Genomic DNA, 21,990 nt, shown 5'->3' with positions numbered 1-21,990 from the left:
TCGACAACTTGGAATATCGTAAACCATATTGCACCCTCGTTCTTCACTGGGTAGAGTGACGTAATACACGTAGGATAAGCGATATGATGACAATATTGGATGCTGTGAAACCTGCTAAAAGGGAATAGAAAGCATGTTTTTATTCCATAGAAAGTGTCCTGTATGTATAATAATTTCTGATATTTCACTCTGTCACTCCCAGTGTTTTCCCGCTGACTATATGCGCGTTGTCAAAATGGCGGACCAGTTCAAAATTAAAATTCTTTTGATTGATTTTTGGTGGATGTGTCCATATAATTGTGGCAAAAAGATATGAAGTTTATCTTCTCGTACTGAAAAATCTCTCTCGTTTGCGTTGCTCACTCATGATGCATACGTTCACCACTCGAAGATATATAAGGAAAGTAAACATTAAAGGAGATACGCAGAACCTTTATTTTTAAATAAATTTCTGAGTGGATAGTATCTCCATCCTTGACTCTTGTATGCTGCATAAATGGGAATAAAAAATATATATAATTTTTTTTAGAGTTAAAATCAACCGCAAAGTTGGCATTCGAGCTGCCCTGCTGAGCCAGCCCTGAGTGTGTGATGTCACAGCGGGAACCGGTTTTAAGGCCGAGGCCTTTTACAGTTATAGACCAAAGTCATATAAATAAAAATTTATGGTGAAGGTAAAAAAAATACCGTTACCGACTTGCTCAACTAAGACTGATTTGACTTCATTGATTGTGGTTTGACTCTCATTACAGGATAGGTGTTATAACTTATGCAACATACATGTATATGCATGCATTTTCACTGATAAAATGTAAAAGGCTAATTAAATAATCAGATGAACTGAGAATCACATTCTGAAGCAAATTAAATAATCTTATACCAATAACTTAAATACACCAATACAAGTTACATGTATTAATTTAAATGCAGGTAAACAATGTGTATTGTTTGTTGTTTTGTATCCAAATGAGAGTCAGAGCTTACCCATCTGTGTTCTCGCTTCTTGAAGGCTGACCTTGTGGCTAATTGGTTTTGAAACAATCTGACTTTCAGTTGTTCGTTCAGTTCTCCGTTCATTCGCTTCTTCCACGTAAGGGCGAGATATTGCTTCTAAGGCGAGCACATCCAGCGGAGAAATCAGACGGCTGGTCCACTCATTCTCCATTTTCTCCATACTGAGTACTCCGCCATTACTGCTCGGCTCAGGCAATTACTAAAACCCGGGACGGGACGTCACCGGTTTTAGCAACAACCGTGGGGAGGTCACTGCCTGAGCGATAATATGTCCCGTTCTGTCCCGGGTTTTAGCAACAACCCTCGGCTCACACTCCAGAATAACGGGTGCAACTGAACTTGCTTTCCTTTTCTTGTAGTTTTCTTTTCCTTTAATTGTTGATACTGCACCCTCTTTCAATACAAGCTTATAGCCAACGCTTCTCAACAGATCAGAGGTCTCGTACGAGTCTTCAGTAAAATGTGCAGAGCAGAGGAGAGACCACTTCATAGCTGCCCAATGTGCCTGTGAACTTCTCACAAAATGTGTCAAAATCTTTGCAGTTTGAACATTCTTGGGCCATGAATGCAACGTAAATCCACCTTCTGTCATGTTGCGGCACCCACCAGCAACACATCTACATGGCATGGCGATAAATTAGCTCAAAATGGAGGATCGGAGTTGCAGTCAGCTCTGTGTTTTAGTATAGTGGAAATGGCGATGAGACCAACAGACTTCCTGCTGTGTCACGGAAGTTAAGGTCATTCACTCAGACCGCTACCTATATGAATCACTTTAATCGTAAAAATTACTCTATTAGATTTGTTAATGCTTAAAACTTCCTGTGCCATTCTTGAGGTCTCAAGGCATTTATAAACAAGAAGTGAAGCCATGGCTCTGCGTATCTCCTTTAATAAATTAAACTAGGACAGTATTTGGTCTAACAACACTGCTTTGAAAAGAAGCAAGCAAGAGAATCAACTGCAAAAAGTAAACAGTAATAAACTAAACAGTCAGCATTTGGTGTTAGAACATTTATTTATTGTTTTTCTTTTTAAAAATACATCGTCATCTTGGGTACATTTTGTTCAGTGTGTTAGAAAGGAAATTCACCTTTTACCTGCTTCAGCAAGTGAAACCTGACAGGCAGCATTCCTTTTTGTTTGTCTGAAAAGTGGTGGACTACGTAACATGTTTCTACAGACATTTTTCTCTGGAATTAAATATTTCGTTTGAAAAGTCATGTTTGAAAATTGAAAATGTTTGTGTTTACTGACTCAGTAATGAGATCATAAATGTTTGGGACAAAAAAAGTGTATTTAAAAACGCATGCATCACGTACACTACCGTTCAAAAGTTTGGGGTCACACTGAAATGTCCTTATTTTTGAAAGAAAAGCACTGTTCTTTTCAATGAAGATCACTTTAAACTAATCAGAAATCCACTCTATACATTGCTAATGTGGTAAATGACTATTCTAGCTGCAAATGTCTGGTTTTTGGTGCAATATCTCCATAGGTGTATAGAGGCCCATTTCCAGCAACTCTCACTCCAGTGTTCTAATGGTACAATGTGTTTGCTCATTGCCTCAGAAGGCTAATGGATGATTAGAAAACCCTTGTACAATCATGTTAGCACAGCTGAAAACAGTTGAGCTCTTTAGAGAAGCTATAAAACTGACCTTCCTTTGAGCAGATTGAGTTTCTGGAGCATCACATTTGTGGGGTCGATTAAATGCTCAAAATGGCCAGAAAAATGTCTTGACTATATTTTCTATTCATTTTACAACTTATGGTGGTAAATAAAAGTGTGACTTTTCATGGAAAACACAAAATTGTCTGGGTGACCCCAAACTTTTGAACGGTAGTATATGAATGGTGTGACCGAGGCAGTTGTGGGATTTTGTTTATTCAGTCTTGCCTGATGAAATTTTCACTAAGCTGAAAATGTTGCCTATGACTAAAATTTGGGTTTAATCCTTTGTTTCAACCAAATACATCTGCAGGATCAAGGAAAAGTTTCCATATGCATTTGACGACATCTGTTTATACTCTGAAGTTTCTCACTTGCTGGCCCACTGCATGTTCAGACTCGTCTCTCGACGCTTTATTCAGGAGCTGTTCCAGGACGTTCAGTTTATTCCGGTAATGTTCCTCAGACTTTTAGCTTCACAAATACAGTTGAATTGTTTCTTAGTCACACACTATGCTGTGGAAACTTTTTTTTTCATTCTCTCTCTTTTTTTTTTTTTTTTAATATGTCACAGCTTTACGAGGAGGCCGAGAGCATTTTGTCAATGCCGTCGAAATCTGTCACTGTAAATTCTCCACCGGAGTCCTGATATTGTAAAGCCTGTGCTCGCTGTTTCCCCCACATACCCTTCTCCACCCAGACCTCCTCATTCATTTTCGCCTGACCTGGCTGAGACTTGATGGAAGATGGAGGCAATAAGAGGCAACATGGGAGTATGGAGCTGGTGGAGAGAAGAGACAAAAACAATCAAAGGCTGAAAGAGCATCTGAAGAGGTGTTTGTAGAACATGTCTGTGGAGAGAAAAAAGAATCGGTACGGCGCATTTAAGAAAAGATCAACGGAAACATACTGCCTGAAAAAAAAAAAGCCTGAAATCAAGACAGAAATGTTTAAGCTCCAGCAGTTGGAGTTACAACCAAAATATAGCTTTTGACTGACAGTTGTGTGTAAAAGCACTGACAGTGTGGTGACTTTAAGAAAACAAGAAGTCACTGAAAGCTGTACAAGATGCTGATTTTTTTTTTTTTTTTAATTCTATCTCAGTTCTGCACAGTCATCATGAATGCATTCGGATATGGACTTAAATAACAAACGCATGTTTGATCTTCCCTCTGGATCCTTCAAGTTTTGATTTTAACACTACAAGATTGTGGTTTGTATCACTAACTTAATCTTATGTATATAAAGAAATACGCAGCGAGCCTGTAATTGAATCATTCATCAAAAGAAAGCCTCAGTTTTTGATCCACACCCACATGTGAGACAATCATCAGTTAAAGATCCAGCCATCTGTATGGCAGTCAGCACCTTATCATTTCTGCTACATGTTAGGTTTTACTGTTCGAAAGCACTGAACGACGACTCTTATTTAAACTTAAACATGCTCATCTCACCCACAGTCTGGATGGTTCTGGGATAATTAATTTTAAAATTAGTAGCATTAATTCTTAATTCACTGGGCAAAACATTGTGAAACAATGCAGATTTAATTTCCCAAATATATTTTCCAGGTAAGGCTGCTTAATTTCATCCATGTCCTCCATTCACAAGGTGTCAGTTCTGCTTTCATTGGCTAGTTTACAGCTGCGCCTCTCATGTAGGTCACTCTGTAGGTGTACATTTACTGACTGAAGCCAGTTCACTCCACATTCTATATTACAGGGTTGTAAATGCTTCAGTGTCACTGCTGGATTGAGAAATAGTCCACCAGTCAGAAATCTCCATCAGTGCCGTGGTCAGAAACTGACCCTGATGGTGGTGGTGGGGGGGGGGGTTTGGTCCGGAAAATAATCAAGAACGAGGTGATCCTGATCCCTGATGTGAAGCAGAGTTACTGTTACCACTTCAGAGCTGTTTATATTCCTGTAATGAGAATGAAAGAGGGAAATTCCTCTTATACCACAGCACATTTTTATTAACTGAAGAATGACACCCTCTGCATTTTATCCTTGCCATGTTAGTGTAAACTGTCCTGTTCTGACCTCCATCCTGAAGACTTTCTCATGCCAGAAAACTTTTGTTACAGCTTTACCTCTGACTTTACAAAGCACCGACTATGGAGACTCCTTCCATAAACATTCAAGAAACATCTCCTCACAGAAAATCTCACATTTCAATGATTACATGCATTTTTAATACATTTTATGAATTTGCGATCAGGTTGTTTTGTACAGAAAGTATATTAATATGACCTTGTGATATTTATCTGATTTCAGCTGCTGTTATAGAAAATTGATCAACATTTTCTGACCAATCAGATGCTTTAGTCTCTAAACTGAACACCTACAAGGTGACCAACAAGGTAGGAATGTAATAAAGTGACACAAAGAGTTTACTGCTGTACGGAGTCTCCTGATAAAACTGCTGTGGTAGTTAAGACGTGAGGAGAGCTCCCTCACTGCATGCGTCATGTCATTTGACAGTCTGCTTCCTTATACCGTAAGTCCTGATCCCATCAACTATCAGGTGACTGCATTTCCCGCTGTACTGCTTTAAATTCATTGGTTATTGAAAACATGAGTTATAACATCAGAAGGGATTGCAGAACTCCAAGCAAATTCTGTGCAGTTTATTGATGCCATATGTTCTCCTCCAAAGTGACTTGGGCACATGCACAGCTATTATTTTGTGTGCAGCGTCAGTGAAGTGTTTTGTTTTGTTTTTCTGTTTCGATTTGGTTTCACACTGCAAAAAAAGTCAGTGAACCAAAAAGCAAATGAAAATGTTAACTGAGGGATGTATTGGACTGAAGACTTCCCTGTAAAACTCTGAAATTCAATCAGAAAAACCTTTACATGTAGAAATCACAAGCTAGTGCAGAATAAACAGTAACGTAATTATATAAATAACTAGTTTAAAACATTGTCACTTCCAGTGTGTGTTCTCTTTTTGTTAAGCAAACCAAATCTACACAGCATGTTGCATTCCCACAGCTCGACAGCTTTTAATTCACTTCCTGCAGTCGGGTCAGTTCAGAATTTTTGAATCACTTTGTCATAAGTGTTCACTCGGAAGGCGAACACCTCAGTCGGTTGGTCACCTCAGTGATACTTGGACCCGAGTGTGATTTCTCACCTGCGTAAAGAACTGCATTTACTGGGAGAACACGCCAGGGGTCTGTTCAAACTGACTAAACCCAGCCTTATAATTGAGCTCTCATGGGCAGAAGGTTTTGTCAAAGGACTTCACTGTTGCTTTCTGAAATGCACTGCTTCCTGAGCCGCTTGTTTTTGGAAGTTCCATCGCAGTTTCTAGAGGAGACTCAGTAACTGTAAACTTGTATACAGATCCAAGATTAAGGATGCGTAGCAGCAAGTGATCAGCAATTTCAAGTGTAAAGCCAATGATCAGTGATTGTGACTTTTTTGTTTTTTACCTTTAAAACAATGTCTGTTGTCTGAGAACTGATGCACCATCTGCTGGAGGGAAGCTTCATAGGGCTGTTTTAAGATTTTACATTTGACACACTCTGAGGAGAAGGTTTGGGGTTCTTCCTAAAGAGTCCTGCAGCAGCAGCACTGGTCACTTTTGCATTTTAAACTCCCAAATCTCACATCTGTTCACTGTCTTAGAACATGCACCTGCTGCGTCAGTGGATGGTCCACTATCATTAACTGGAGTCAATAATAAGTGCATGTTTGGTAGCAGAGATGACGATAATGTAGCTAAAAGGAAGTCCATGAGCACCAAATAGCATCCTGCAGACTCGCTACTTTGCCTTGAACCCAATTGTGATGTACAATAGGAAGCACAGTCGAATTTGTATATTCTGATTGATTTAATGTACAGCAGAGAGAAGTGTGCGCAGGCCTCTCTCCTTCATTCCCTCAAACTTTTATCCTCCAAAAACCCAACAGTTCAAGACCATCTTCCAGCTCTACTCTCTGCCAAAACTATAAAATGAACTGATACATTTCTACTGATTTCGACTTTTCTGAGAGGCACCAACACACTTGGGGAAATTTTCATTCTAACACCTGTAAAGTGGTTCTACCAGTTTGTGTCACTTCCATGTTTTCTTCAACGTGGAATTTTTCTACATGAAAGGGTTCTCACGAAGCTAAAACTCTTCACCAAAAACAGTCACTTTTTTTATGGTGTAATAAGCTATAATGTGAGATGATGCAGCAATTGCTAGGTTGACTCTGATGCATCCCCATCATCTGAAGACATTTAATCCTTTCTTTCAATGCTCTGAGCTTTTGCTTTAAAGGGATAGCTTGGCAAACATAGTGGATGAACCATGAGGCATGTTTGGTCCCAAAGTTTCCTTCCGTTTTGGATATGGATGGAACAGGCAATATATATATACACATTGAAAATGGAACTATGTCCACTTCTCTTTTGAAAAGTTTGAGACGCAGGGCTTGGAGAAAGTACTGATTGTGCAAAGTTGTCCAAGATGGCCACCTCCCTAACTGTTCTGTGTTCAGCTACACTGTGAATTGTTGTTAATTGCAGTAAGACTTTTCACCCTTGGCATTTATTTCCTCAACCTCGAGTGTACATTTTACATGTAACCCTATGGGAATTGAAAAGCACGGCCACTGCCGTTTTTTTTTTTTTTAATCACAGTGGAGCGTCTCGACAAGGCCATGTGACGTCCAGTCAGGTCAAGAGTTGGGGGTTAGGCAAGAAAAACAAACACAGATGAAGTGCTGGTGAACGAGTGAATGAGATGTATGACCTGTTGGATCCAAAATATTTTGGTGCCAGTGTAACTAAAAATAACAGCATAATATATGTTTTGGACATTCATTGGTACATGATATGATGTCCAGTGTAACTGTATTGCATGTGGTCAAGTTACACAAGCAGCTCAATTCTCTTGAGTTTCTGCCCCCAAAGCTACAGGCAAACAACCTGCTCATCACCAGCTTTACACCAATCTTTATTTCATCTGCATGACTGATGATAAATCTGAGCTAGAGGACAAGCTTGGGCTAGTTTGTGAGCCGATACTAGCTATTATGACTGGTAAGTGTTGGTGTAGTTCTAGTGTTGCGTGAGTCACTTTTTCCATATCCGTAAAAAAGGCACTCCACCGGGTGTGAAAGCAGCTGGAGTCCATTGGTGTCCAAAACCACAGCAACGCATCACTGAAAGAGTGGGCATGGTTCACAGAAATATTTTGTGTAAAAATCAGCCTCAAAGTGTAAAGAAGTGAAACTTGGACAATAAACATGTCTTGATTATTATTTTTATTTTATTTATTTATTTATTTATTTGAAGCAGATCCACAGCATTTGTCCTGGACGTTACATAAGCATGTCGCAATAAATAACACACTCATGATGAAGCCACATCAATGCATTTTCTCATTCTGATCTTTAAGCTGTTCTTCAGAAAAAGGTTGATCATTTATATTGGTTAAGCCTTTATCTGCAGTTAGAAATTTGAGGTATTAAGAGATGCTTTTATTCAATGTGCCTGGTGATTCCAAATAAATTATTTTGGTGTCATAATTGATTTTATTGAAACAGAGTGATGGCTTTGTTTGCTGCTTCTTGGCTGGACCAGTCATGCTGTTTAGGCAGTTTTAATTATTTCGCCTTGTATGTATTTTTTGTATTAGCTTTAAACTGAATGAAATTGCCACAGCTCTTTTTTTTAAATGTATTTATTATAGACCCTAATACATCAGCATTTTCATCTGCCTTGGCTTTTCCTGCAAACACAAGGTATTATTATTATTGAGGTGGGTTTTTTTTTCCCCTTTCAGATGCATTGTAAAGATATTATGGCTCGAAAATGTGGAACTGATTCACTAGAATAATATTTTCGTTCTTTCATTAACAGCATTCATGTTCCATATTGCCAGTTTTCCGGGAATCCTAGTACTTAACTGCACGAGTCATTTTTGAAGCATGTTTAGTGGTTTCAGTACCACTAAAAAAAAATGTACAAAATTCTAGTGAAAAATTTTTCTTTTTTTTCTTTAATTTCTGTGACTGCATTCTTTTCAAAGCGGTGTGTTCTCCAACACCATTCATAATGAGTAGTTGAAACTGTTTTAACTGTACATCTGTGTCATGTAAAAGCAAAAGATGCACCTTCCATTCTTTCCTGTTTTTTCTTCTGAAGTGCACTCATGAATTTGCAGAGCACTGTATTAAATTAAGAACCATTTAATATTGAGATTGCAGAAAAGGATGCAAAAGAAGTGTTATTTATATTTTTCCTTGAGGAAAAAAAACACGTCTCAAAAGTTATACATACTTGTAATGTTTTTCTTTTATGTTCCCTAATTGTGGTCTCCCTTGTATAGTTCGGTGTTTGTTTTGGGCATTAGAAAAGAGCCTTGAGAAACATTCGTATTAAAGGGATGCATTGTTAGTTTAAAAAAAAAAATCTATATATATATATATATATACACACACACACACACACACACATGAATTGTGTTCACTGTGAGTAATCCAGCTTCAGAAGCCCATGAACCAGGACAGGCCTGATTTAAGGTCCTGATCTGGCCCATGAAATGAATTTAGAATGGGTGTTCCAAATTATAATTGTTAAATCAAGAGCTATTATCTTTTATCCCTCCAAAAGGCAAACCCAAAAAATAAACTTGCTGCCCTAAATTTAGCTACTAACAAAATAAAATGTTCCAATTTACGTCATTTAGAAAGCTAAATCTTTGACACATCCCAATGAAGTCCATTTCAGTTTCAGACTGTAACACCACAAGAAGGTGGAAATGTTTAAGGGTGGGAGAATACTTACACAAAACACTAAGATTGAAACCATTTTCTTGTAATGAATTGCAGTGTGTTTGTGTTTGGTAGGCGATATACTGTTTAAATGTTCAGATAAATGAGCACGTTTAAGAGGAATTGTTTGGTTGGTTTTTTTTTTTCCTTTTTGGTCCGGCCAATTTGATACTGAGAAATATAATGTGGCCTTTTCTGTAAATAAGAGCATGTTTTTCAAGCATTCTCAGGAGTTTTATTCGTTTCCAGGCTCTGTGCCCGTGCCATTTCTTTCCTGCACTTCCCAAATTCAGAATAATTATTTATTTATCTAGGGACCCTGGGAAGTGAATTCCACTTTCCCCTTGATATGGCCTCTTCAGCTTGTTCCCACAGTTTCTGTTCATACCCTCATGCAGTACATCCGCTGCTGTAATTCCCTAAAATATAAACCAAGTAATATAAGTAAATCAAACATTGTTGTGGCAGAGAAGGCATAGTCGAGCATCAGCTGTGGATGGACAGGCTGTCGGTTCAACCTACCTTCTGATAAACTCATGTTTATCAGGCTGACGTCACTTCCAAAAGCTAGCCCTAGCTACCGCTTGGCAACCAAGATGGAAGGTGAAAACAATCCAGTCATTTTTGTTGGTGGTCAGTGTTTGTTTAGCAATTTCGGGATAGATATATATCTTGAGTCAATCAGAAACATTATAATATTTGTAAATATAAGAGATCGTGTATATCAGTACTCCTTTGCAGGTAACTGGCTTTTCCCCTCCACATGAAGCTTGGAATTATAAGTTCAGCTCCACATGTTGCAGCAAATTCTTCTTGTAAAGTAAAACCCCAGTCTGCCAGAATTTGGTCACAAGGTAAATGTGGTTTTGGATCTAAGAGGCCAGAGTTTTGTACAAGCTCAACAGGTCTAAGCCTCCCACCCCAAGCACAGGACAAAAAGGTAATTGCACCAGTTGGACTGCACACAATTAATACTTTCACAGTGCTGCGTTTCTTATAATTAGAATATATTTTGGGACGTTCTGTGGAAAATTTTAAAACAATCCATAATACCCACCAAACACAGGAAATATGCCTTGAACACTCCGTACGTTTACATGACATTAGGAAAAAAAAATCGAGTTATTGTTAGTTCACCTAAAACCGGACTTTTAAAATGCATGTAAACATGTTAGTCTGACTGAAATTGTACTAAATTGAATTTCTCAAAGTCAGACTTAACACACCCAGATAATGCAGCTGGGAGTCAACCTACTCTTGCATGCATTTAGTTAGACCAAACTTGCCTAGGTGTTCTGCATATGCTCCACAGTTCATGCCCCAGGCTTTGACCCAGAAGAAACTAGGACGATGAAGAAAACTGAGAACAACCATCCATCAACAACATGGCAAAAACCAGACCCGTTCATTTTTGGACTGACGAACCAGATTTCATGCTGTGTCAGCTGAAATAATTTATTTAATGATATTTTAACAGGATGCTTCTTCACCAAAGTGATTTTCAAGAAGGTCCTTCGAAGTAGTTAAATATTTTGAAAGACATGGATGGTTGAAAAACACGGAATGGTGACTTGTTTAAAAAAGTGGCAGAACCGCTGGACGATGCTGAATTTAAAAGGATGCCCAAGCAAATCCGTGTTCAATGGAAGCACCTAAAACAGGCCTACTACAACACCAGGAAAGACAACCAAACAAGTGGCCATAATCCAGCTTCTTACCCATACTCTTAAATATTGGAGGAGCTGCTTGGACGCCAACCATTGTCCCAAGTCATAGAGCATGGCGTGGACATTGGGTTTAGTCCTTTGGTCTCAGGTGAGTTGCTATAACGTTACCTTAAAGCTAACTTAATACTATCTAGCAAGCTGGCGCATGAATGTGGAGAAATCGACAAACATTTGCCGTATCCATCCACCATTAGGTGGCTGATGATTAATGCTGTAATGTTACACAGAAGATACATGTGTAGTTAATCTTACCTAGAAAAGAAGTGAAAACAACTGCTTAACATGAAAGTATTTTAACACAAAAGTGTATTGTAAGCATTCATTTTTGTGCCTTCTCTAGAGTGTGTGCTGGGGTGGGGGACTTGGAGGACACAGCAGAGGCAGACTTGCCCAAGACAGCACAGGACCCCAATAAGGGCTCCTCTGAGTCAGAGAGGACTCCCACTCCACAAATTCAGAGGAGTAGCACTCCTCATTTGCAGAGACCTACCAGCACTCCTACCTTGAAATTACTTGGTGAGTTCTTCAGTATTCTGTCTGTATTTAGTGTATGCTGGTTTCTGTTTCAACATAACCTGCCTGTGCCCAGATAAGTTAATGTCATGTATCATATCATTTTCTTTTGATAAATAAATAGTGCTCAGCGTAAATGTGTACACCCCCTTTGAAAAGTAACATTTTAAACAATATCTCAATGAACACAAACAATTTCCAAAATGTTGAAAAGACAAAGTTTAATATAACATCTGTTTAACTTATAACGTGAAAGTAAGGTTAATAATATAACTTGGATTACACATTTCTTCAGTTTTACTCAAATCACGGTGGTGCAAAAATGAGTACACCCCACAACAAAAACTACTACATCTAATACTTTGTATGGCCTCCATGATTTTTAATGACAGCACCAAGTCTTCTAGGCATGGAATGAACAAGTTGGCGACATTTTGCAACATCAATCTTTTTCCATTCTTCAACAATGACCTCTTTTAGTGACTGGATGCTGGATGGAGAGTGATGCTCAACTTGTCTCTTCAGAATTCCCCATAGGTGTTCGATTGGGTTCAGATCAGGAGACATACTTGGCCACTGAATCACTTTCACCCTGTTCTTCTTCAGAAATCCAACAGTGGCCTTAGATGTGTGTTTAGTCATGTTGGAAAAGTCCATGACGACCAAGGGCACGGAGTGATGGTAGCATCTTCTCTTTCAGTATAGAGCAATACATCTGTGAATTCATGCCATCAATGAAATGCAGCTCCCTGACACCAGCAGCACTCATGCAGCCCCACATAAGGACACTGCCACCACCATGTTTCACTGTAGGCACCATGCATTTTTCTTTGTATTCCTCACCTTTGCGACGCCATACAGTTTTGAAGCCATCAGTTCCAAAAACATTTATCTTGGTCTCATCACTCCAGAGTATAGAGTCCTAGTAGTCTTCATCTTTGTCAGCATGGGCCCTGGTAAACTCTAGATGGGCTTTTTTTTTGTGTCTGGGCTTTAGGAGAGGCTTCTTTCGTGGACGGCCTCCATGCATGCCATTCCTCTGCAGTGTACGCCGTATTGTGTCACTGGAAATAGTCACCCCAGTTTGGCTTTCTTCTATTTTAGATAAATGCAGTGAGCTTGCATGCCGATTTTCTTCAACCCTTCTCATCAGAAGACGCTCCTGTTGAGGTGTTAACTTCCGTGGACGACCTGGACGTCTCTCTGAGATGGTTGCAGTTCCATCTTTCTTAAGTTTGTACCACTTTTGCTACAGTATTCTGACTGATAAGTAAAGCTTTGCTGATCATCTTGTAGCCTTCACCTTTGTGGTGTAAAGAGATTATTTTCTTTGGGGAATTCTGAAGAGGCAAGTTGAGCATCACTCTCCATCCAGCATCCAGTCACTAAAAGAGGTCATTGTTGAAGAATGGAAAAAGATTGATGTTGCAAAATGTGGCCAACTTGTTCATTCCATGCCTAGAAGACTTGGTGCTGTCATTAAAAATCATGGAGGCCATACAAAGTACTAGATGTAGTAGTTTTTGTTGTGGGGTGTACTCATTTTTGTACCACCCTAATTTGAGTAAAACTGAAAAAATGTGTAATCCAAGTATATTATTCACCTTACTTTCACGTTATAAGTTAAACAGATGTTATATTAAACTTGTCAATATTTTGGAAATTTTGTGTTCATTGAGATATTGTTTAAAATGTTACTTTTCAAAGGGGGTGTACTCATTTACGCTCAGCACTGTACAATTAATTTTTTTTCCTCAATTGTTTCTGTAGGGCCTAGAATGATACGATCAGGAAGGAGGAGGTGCCATGCATCTGACGGGGAACTGCTCTTCCAAAGGATGAGTAGATGCGGAACACCGGGATGGAGCAGATCCAGCAAAGCCAGGACAGGGAAGAACGCCTGGTGAACAGCATTCTGCAAAGCAATGCGGGTGTGGTGTCTGCACTGATGGAGGGCATCCGCAGCTTGTGGCCCTCTTTGCCACCAAACCGATCACAGGTGCCACACTCGGGCGAACAGTGTCTTGCAGAAGTATTCGTCCCCCCTTGGTGTTTGTCCTGTTTTGTCACATTACAAACCGGAATTAAAATGGATATTTGGGGGGTTGGCACCATTTGATTTACACAATATGCCTACCACTTTAAAGGTGCAAATTGTTTTTTATTGTGATAATTAAGATGAAAAAACAGAAATCTGGAGTGTGCATAGGTATTCACCCCCTTTTATATGAAACCCCTAAATAAGAGCTGGTCCAACCAATTAACTTCAGAAGTCATATAATTAGTTGATTAAGATCCACCTGTGTGCAATCAGTGTCACATGACGTCTGTATAAATCAACCTGTTCTAGAAGGACCCTGACTCTGCAACACGACTAAGCAAGCAACATGAAAACCAAGGAGCACTCCAAACGGGTCAGAGACCAAGTTATGGAGAAATATGAAACAGGGATGGGTTTTAAAAACGCATCCCAAACTTTGAATATCCCATGAAGTACCATTAAATCCATTATAACAAAATGGAAAGAACATGGCACCACTACAAACCTGATAAGAGAAGGTGGCCCACCAAAACTCGTAGTCCGGGCAAGGATGGCATTAATCAGAGATGCAACAAAGACACCAAAAATAACACCGAAGCAGCTGCAAAGACCCGCAGTGGAGATGGGAGTATCTGTCCATAGGACCACTTTAAGCCATACACATCACAGAGCGGGGCTTTATGGAAGAGTGGCCAGAAAAAAGCCATTGCTTAAAGAAACAAAAACAAAACGCGTTTGAAGTTTGCCCAACAGCATGTGGCAGACTCCCCAAACACATGGAAGATGATTCTCTGGTCTAATGACACACAAAAATTGAACTTTTTGGCCACCATGGAAAATGCCACGTGTGGTGCAAACACAACACTTCTCATCACCCTGAGAACACCATTCCTACAGGGAAGCATGGTGATGGCAGCATCATGCTGTGGGGATGTTTTTTATCTGCAGGGACAGGAAAGCTGGTCAGGACTGAAGGAAAGATGGATGGCACAGAATACAGGGCAATTCTGGAGGAAAACATGTTTGAGTCGGCCAGAGGTTTGAGACTGGGATGAATGTTCACGTTCCAGCAGGACAATGACCGTAACATACTGCAAAAGCTACCCTGGAGTGGTTTAAAGGGAAACATTTAAATGTCTTGGAATGGCCTAGTCAAAGCCCAGACCTCAATCCAATTGAGAATCTGTGGCATAACTTGATTGCTATACACCAGGGGTCATCAAACTACGGCCCGCGGGCCGACTCCGGCCCTATGAGGCAATCCCCAAAAGTGGTCATGGCCTATTTTTTAAATTGCTTTTTGGCAAAGAATAACAACATGTCTACATCTTGTATTTTGTTGATTTTATCAATTAAAATGGATATTTAGTTATAAAATGAACTATTCATATTTTCCGAAATTTCGTCATATGCTCGCAATCAAGCAGTGACAGGCAGCGCACGCGCAGAGAACTGTCAGTGTTCAGGACAGCAAAATGGCTAGCAGTAAGCGAAAAGCTGACAGAGTGCAGAGTTTTTAAAGAACAGTGGACCACCGATTATTTTTTTGTTCAGTGTAAGGACCGTGCAGTTTGTCTTGTATGTAAAGAAAGTGTGTCGGTTTTCAAAGAATATAATCTGCGTCGTCACTACGGAACCCGCCACAAAGAGTATGCTAGTTTGCGAGGGCAAACAAGAGAAGACAGGATTCGGAGGATGAAATGCGGACTGGCTGCACAACAGAATGTATTCCTTCACCAAACCCAGATCAACCAGGCTGCTGTCCGAGCTAGCTATAAGGTAGCTCACCTACTAGCTACCCATGGAAAGCCGTTTACTGATGGGGACTTTATTAAAGTATGCATGCTTGCTGTGGCTGAGGAGGTGTGTCCTGACAAGAAGGATGCGCTCAACGCGGTGAGTCTCTCCGCACCTACTATGACCAGGCGAACCGAAGATTTGGGGGACAACGTGTATGACCAGCTGAATGAGAGAGCGTTAGAATTCGAATTTTTTGCTTTGGCCATGGATGAGAGCAATGACGTGCAGGACACAGAACAACTGCTGTGATCTATTGCTCATATTATTATAATTTCACTGTTTTTTAAATGTATTTATTTTATAGGCCTATTTATTTGACCTTTATTAAGTGCTGCACACATTATTATTATTATTATTATTATTATCGTCTTGTCTTCTTCTGCTTATCCGGGACCAGGTCGCGGAGGCAGCAGTCTAAGCATGGAAGCCCAAACTTCCCTTTCCCCAGACACCTCGGCCAGCTCCTCGGGAAGAACACCGAGGCGTTCCCAGGCCAGCCAAGAGACATAGTCCCTCCAGCATGTCCTGGGTCTTCCCCGGGGCCTCCTCCCGGGGGGACATGCCTGGAACACCTCCCCAGGGAGGCGTCCAGGAGGCATCCGAAAAAGATGCCCGAGCCACCTCAGCTGATTCCTCTCGATGTGGAGGAGCAGCGGCTCTACTCCGAGCTCCTCCCGAGTGACTGTGCTTCTCACCCTATCTCTAAGGGAGCGCCCAGCCACCCTGCGAAGGAAACTCATTTCAGCCGCTTGTATCCGCGATCTTGTTCTTTTGGTCATTACCCAAAGCTCATGACCATAGGTGAGAGTCGGAACGCAGATCGACCGGTAAATTGAGAGCTTCGCCTTTTGGCTCAGCTCCTTCTTCACCACGACGGACCGGTAAAGCGACCGCATCACTGCGGAGGCTGCACCGATCCGCCTGTCGATCTCACGCTCCATCCTTCCCTCACTCGTGAACAAGATCCCGAGATACTTAAACTCCTCTACTTGAGGCAGGACTTCTCCACCAACCTGGAGAGGGCAAGCCACCCTTTTCCGGTCGAGAACCATGGCCTCGGACTTGGAGGTGCTGATTCTCATCCCAGCCGCTTCACACTCGACTGCAAACCGCCCCAGTGCATGCTGAACGTCCTGGTTTGAGGAAGCCAACAGGACAACATCATCCGCAAAAAGCAGAGATGAAATCCTGTGGTTCCCAAACAGGATTCCTTCCGGCCCCTGGCTGCGCCTAGAAATTCTGTCCATAAAAATTATGAACAGAACCGGTGACAAAGGGCAGCCCTGCCAGAGTCCAACATGCACTGGGAACAGGTCTGACTTACTGCCGGCAATGCGAACCAGACTCCTGCTCCGTTCGTACAGGGACCGGACAGCCCTTAGCAAAGAGCCCCGAACCCCATACTCCCGAAACACCCCCCACAGAATACCACAGGGGATACGGTCGAATGCCTTCTCCAGATCCACAAAGCACATGTGGACTGGTTGGGCAAACTCCCATGAACCCTCGAGCACCCTATGAAGGGTATAGAGCTGGTCCAGTGTTCCGCGACCAGGACGAAAACCGCATTGTTCCTCCTGGATCCGAGGTTCGACTATTGGTCGAATTCTCCTCTCCAGTACCCTGGAGTAAACCTTCCCTGGGAGGCTGAGAAGCGTGATTCCCCTATAATTGGAGCACACTCTCCGGTCCCCTTTCTTAAAAAGAGGGACCACCACCCCAGTCTGCCACTCCAGAGGCACTGTCCCCAACCGCCACGCGATGTTGCAGAGGCGTGTCAACCAAGACAGCCCCACAACATCCAGAGACTTGAGATACTCAGGGCGGATCTCATCCACCCCCGGTGCCTTGCCACCGAGGAGCTTGCAAACCACCTCAGTGACTTCGGCTTGGGTAATGGACGAGTCCACCTTTGAGTCATCAGCCTCAGTCTCCTCAGTGGAAGACATGACGGTGGGATTGAGGAGATTCTCAAAGTATTCCTTCCACCGCCCGACAATGTCCCCAGTCGAGGTCAACAGCTCCCCACCCGCACTGTAAACAGTGTTGGCAGAGTACTGCTTCCCCCTCCTGAGGCGCCGGACGGTTTGCCAGAATTTCTTCGAGGCCGACCGATAGTCCTTCTCCATGGCCTCCCCGAACTCCTCCCAGTTCCGAGTTTTTGCCTCTGCAACTGCCTGAGCTGCAGCACGCCTGGCCTGCCGATACCCGTCGGCTGCCTCAGGAGTCCCGGAGGTCAACATGGCCCGATAGGACTCCTTCAGCTTGACGGCATCCCTTACTTCCGGTGTCCACCACCGGGTTCGGGGATTGCTTTCACGACAGGCACCAGAGACCTTGCGGCCACAGCTCCGAACAGCTGCGTCCACAATGGAGGTAGAGAACATGGTCCACTCAGACTCAATGTCCCCCGCCTCCCTCAGAAGCTGGGAAAAGCTCTCCCGGAGGTGGGAGTTAAAGACCTCCCCAACAGAGTGCTCGGCCAGACGTTCCCAGCAGACCCTCACCATACGTTTGGGCCTGCCAGGTCTGTCCAGCTTCCTCCTCCGCCAGCGGATCCAACTCACCACCAGGTGGTGATCAGTTGACAGCTCAGCCCCTCTCTTCACCCGAGTGTCCAAGACATAGGGCCGGAGATCAGATGAAACGACAACAAAGTCGATCATCGACCTCCGACCTAAGGTGTCCTGGTGCCATGTGCACTTATGGATACCCCTATGCTCGAACATGGTGTTCGTTATGGACAAACCGTGACTAGCACAGAAGTCCAATAACAAAACACCACTCGGTAATTATTATTATTATTATTATTATTATTAATAATATCAACAGGCCTACCTACAATTTATAATTTTCCACTCACCTTTGCCAGTGTCAATCACCTCAACTAGGCAGATGTTTCTTACCTTGACAGCTTTGATGTTATTTTTATTAGAAAATAAATAAATGGAATATCTGTGGTATTTCAAATTAAAACAGTGTGAAGACTCGGTTACTACTTTTGCAAACCACTAGTAAAGATAAACAAATATGTGCCAGGAAACAAGTGTTGATATAGTAGTGTGGATATACCGTAGTAGTGGGGATATACCATAGTAGTAGGGATATAGTAGTGTGGATATAGTAGTGGGGATGGCAGTGCCAGGCTAGTAATCTCTACTACACAATGAGGCCTGCTGGTGGTCATATTTGTCTGGATCATACAATTCTATGTTATATAGCTGACCCGACCCCAGCCCCCCATCACAGTCAGGAACGACAATGTGGCCCCCAGAGAAAAAAGTTTGGTGACCCCTGCTGTACACCAATGCAACCCATCTAACTTGAAGGAGTTGGAGCAGTTTTGCCTTGAGGAATGGGCAAAAATCCCAGTGGCTAGATGTGCTAAGTTAATCGAGACATACCCCAAGAGACTTGCAGCTGTAATTGCAGCAAAAAGTGGCTCTGCAAAGAATTGACTTTGGGGGGTGAATGCCTATGCTCACTCCAGATTTCTGTTTTTTTATTTTAATATTTTGTGTCAATTAAAAATAAATAAATAATTGCACCTTTTAAAGTGGTAGGCATGTGTAAATCAAATGGTGCTAACCCCCCTCAAAATCTATTTTAATTCCAGCTCGTAACGTGACAAAACAGGACAAATGCCAAGGGGGATGAATATTTTTGCAAGACTCTGTATACACAGAATGAGTACCCAGCACCAGATGAACATTGCCCAGTGTACCACCACATGTAGGGACTGCTCAGACAGCAAACTGTTTTTTAGGTGCCTGGCTACATAGAATGAAACTGCACCTCTACAAAAAGACGCAAATTTCTAAACACTAAAACTTAAGTCCTGTTCTATTTCCTTCACTCCAGACCACCAGGGCGGTGCTGAAAGCACTAGTGGAAGCATCTTTGCATCTGTGCGTTTCGAGAACCGCATACAAAAGTTGTCATCTCATGACGTGCCTGCCTACATAAGGCAACATCCCATGTCATTTGGCCTCTTCTTTTTCTCGCATTGGAATCGCATCTCTTCTGTTGGAATTCTGTGTGGGTTATCAGTTAACTGTGGGAATACCTGCGACAATCTACAGTGCAGCTCGTGACTGAAGAAGACTTCAGTGGGACTCGACTCCACGCGAGCTGTTTGGTCGCTAAGGTAACTTGGTTAACATTATTTTGAGATTTGTTTTATGAATCCATAGTCACTGAATCTTGGCTGCCAAGTTTTCAGGGACGGCTATTATATCGGTCTTGTCACAAACTGTTCAGTTGCCGGCAGGTTTGTCAGTGTTGAGTGAGTTAGCGAATTGGTTGCCAATAACGTTAACGTGTACTTACAACTTTACGTGAGCATCAGTTTTCTGGTTGCTAGTAAATTGTTGTCTGTAGTGGTAAAGTTGCGCTTGCGAACTCGCTAGCCTTGGTTGCCAGGCTAGCAAGCAGCGCTACACCTTGCTTCTTTTCTAAAAAAAAAAAAAATTGTGGGTGAGTAGACACTGAGATGGATTCAGTGAGGTGTTCCACTTACCCCAACCTAATGGAGGTGCTGGATGCACATGATCGCTGCGCGGAGTGCCTTGGCATGCAACATCTAAGGGAGGCAATGTCTGATTCATGCCCTTCCTGTGCATTAATGCCGCTTACTGTTAGACAGGCGCGGTTGGCTGGTATGGAACGTGCGTCTATCAGTTTTCTGCTCTTGGATTCTCAGACACAGCATAAGCTTAGGCTTTCACCACCAGTGCATGCAAAACAGCGCAAAAAATCTAAGTCTTCTGAGTTAGAGCGTAAAGTGGAACTGCTCTCATCTACAGTGGAGCGTCTGCTGCCTCTGCTTGCAAGGCCCCCCCCCCACAGCAGGGGCACAGGTAGGTACTGTAGAGGAACAGCCTGCACCGCCTGCCTCCTTGTCACCCGTTGGCTTGTGTTCTCAACCACCTGACCAAGAGGAAGTGATGTCTGTGGCTGCCCCGTGATTCGGGCAGTGATGTTACCTCTGGGCGATCTGGGGAGTCTGCCTCAGTGATGGGTTCGGTGGAGGCCACACTGAAGGCTTTGCTTGCACGTTTGCAGTTGGACACCCTGGCGCCTCCTACTGGATCTGAGAACATGTTCCTGTGCCGTGTTCAGCGTGCCTCTCTGGTAATTCCAGTGTCGTGACTTTACTTCTGTGGTGGCCTCTGCCCTGGAGGCTGCTACGAAATCTGCCCGTCCAGACCAGATGTCTCACATGCTTGTGGCGATGCAGGACCCTGGTGCTGTTGGCTTGGGTAGCATGCCAGTAGTCGAATCAAGTGTTGCTTCGCTCATCGTGTCTCCCGATGAAGCACTTCAGGAGCAGGTGCGTTGCCCTAACGCTGAGTGCCACCGCACAGATGAGCTACTTTCTTGTGCTTACAACTCTACTGCCTTTCTTGGCAGGGTGTCTAACTCACTGGCACACATGCTTGTTATGCTGCTCTCAACACGTCATCGGCAGACCTGCTGGCGGCTGAGGTACTGGAACTTGCATTGCAGGCTATGGGTGTCATTGCCAACCAGTGTGGCACTACCTTGGGCACCTTGCTGCAAGCACATCAACAAGTGTGGCTGGCTCAATCGCCTCTGCCAGAAGTATTCAGGAACAACCTGAGGCACCTCCCACTGGCACCTGGACAGGTCTTTGGGCCAGCAGCACAAGAGGCCCTTACAGACATGTGTCTGTTAGAGTCTCGCTCCCGTCATGTGGGCATAGCACCCACCTTCAGAGCTCCGCCAAACCCCTCTGCCTCACGTTTTAGGCATGTGGCCCCTAGAGCTGCACAAAGGTCTCCCCATCGACCCCAGCAGCAGGCCCCCAATCCTCCACCTCCCTCGGCCAGACAGGGTGGCGCTCAACAACATGCGAGTTTTCGCACTTTTCGACAGACGGGTCCTCCCCGCCGTCGTCGCCCCCCCCCCAAATCCCTTCCGAAAAATGTAGACAGGACCACTGACGGGTCAGGGCCAATGGCAGGAGTTTTTACAGGCAGCCAGCTAGCGCGTTGGTGCGAAATAACAACCAACCAATGGCTACTCACAATCCTCTCAGAAGGGTACCGCCTGCAATTCTGCCGCCGGCCACCAATGCATTCGGATGTGAGGCAGACAGTTATAACCAATCCAAGACAGGCAGAAGCCTTGTCGAGAGAAGTTCAGTTGTTCCTACAAAAAGGAGCCATAGATATGGTCGACCCCATTGTTCACCCGGGGGGGGGTTCTTTTCAGTTTATTTTCTCGTTCCAAAGAAAGATGGTGGGTTCAGGCTGACTTTAGATTTAAGAAGGTTAAACCGTTTCTTGACTGTGCTTCCTTTTCGAATGCTACGAACAACAGATGTATTGCAAGCGGTCACAAACCAGGACTGGTTTGTGACCGTAGATCTCGAGGACGCCTATTTTCACATACCCATTGCCACGGACCACAAGCGCTTCCTTCGTT

At 42.9% G+C, this 21,990-nt stretch overlaps 1 protein-coding gene and 1 long non-coding RNA gene across 2 annotated transcripts in view; one reads left to right on the top strand and one right to left on the bottom strand.

Annotated features, from left to right (window-relative positions):
* Nucleotides 1-3,977, top strand: part of rictorb (RPTOR independent companion of MTOR, complex 2b) — a 141,276-nt gene extending 137,299 nt beyond the window's left edge. The window contains exons 37-38 of the mRNA XM_060935914.1: nucleotides 3,000-3,138; nucleotides 3,261-3,977. Of these exons, the coding sequence (XP_060791897.1) occupies nucleotides 3,000-3,138; nucleotides 3,261-3,335 (214 nt within the window). The 3' untranslated portion in view covers nucleotides 3,336-3,977. The remainder of the gene's footprint in view (nucleotides 1-2,999; nucleotides 3,139-3,260) is intronic.
* The window catches only part of LOC132895373 (uncharacterized), a 71,193-nt gene continuing 51,216 nt past the window's right edge, over nucleotides 2,014-21,990 (bottom strand). Inside the window, exon 2 of the long non-coding RNA XR_009655744.1 lies at nucleotides 2,014-3,467. This is a non-coding gene — a long non-coding RNA (uncharacterized LOC132895373). The remainder of the gene's footprint in view (nucleotides 3,468-21,990) is intronic.

This window comes from Neoarius graeffei, chromosome 12, assembly GCF_027579695.1.
Source record: "Neoarius graeffei isolate fNeoGra1 chromosome 12, fNeoGra1.pri, whole genome shotgun sequence".
In the NCBI taxonomy this organism is placed as follows: Eukaryota; Metazoa; Chordata; class Actinopteri; order Siluriformes; family Ariidae; genus Neoarius; species Neoarius graeffei.
This window is presented reverse-complemented; position numbering and strand designations above follow the sequence as displayed.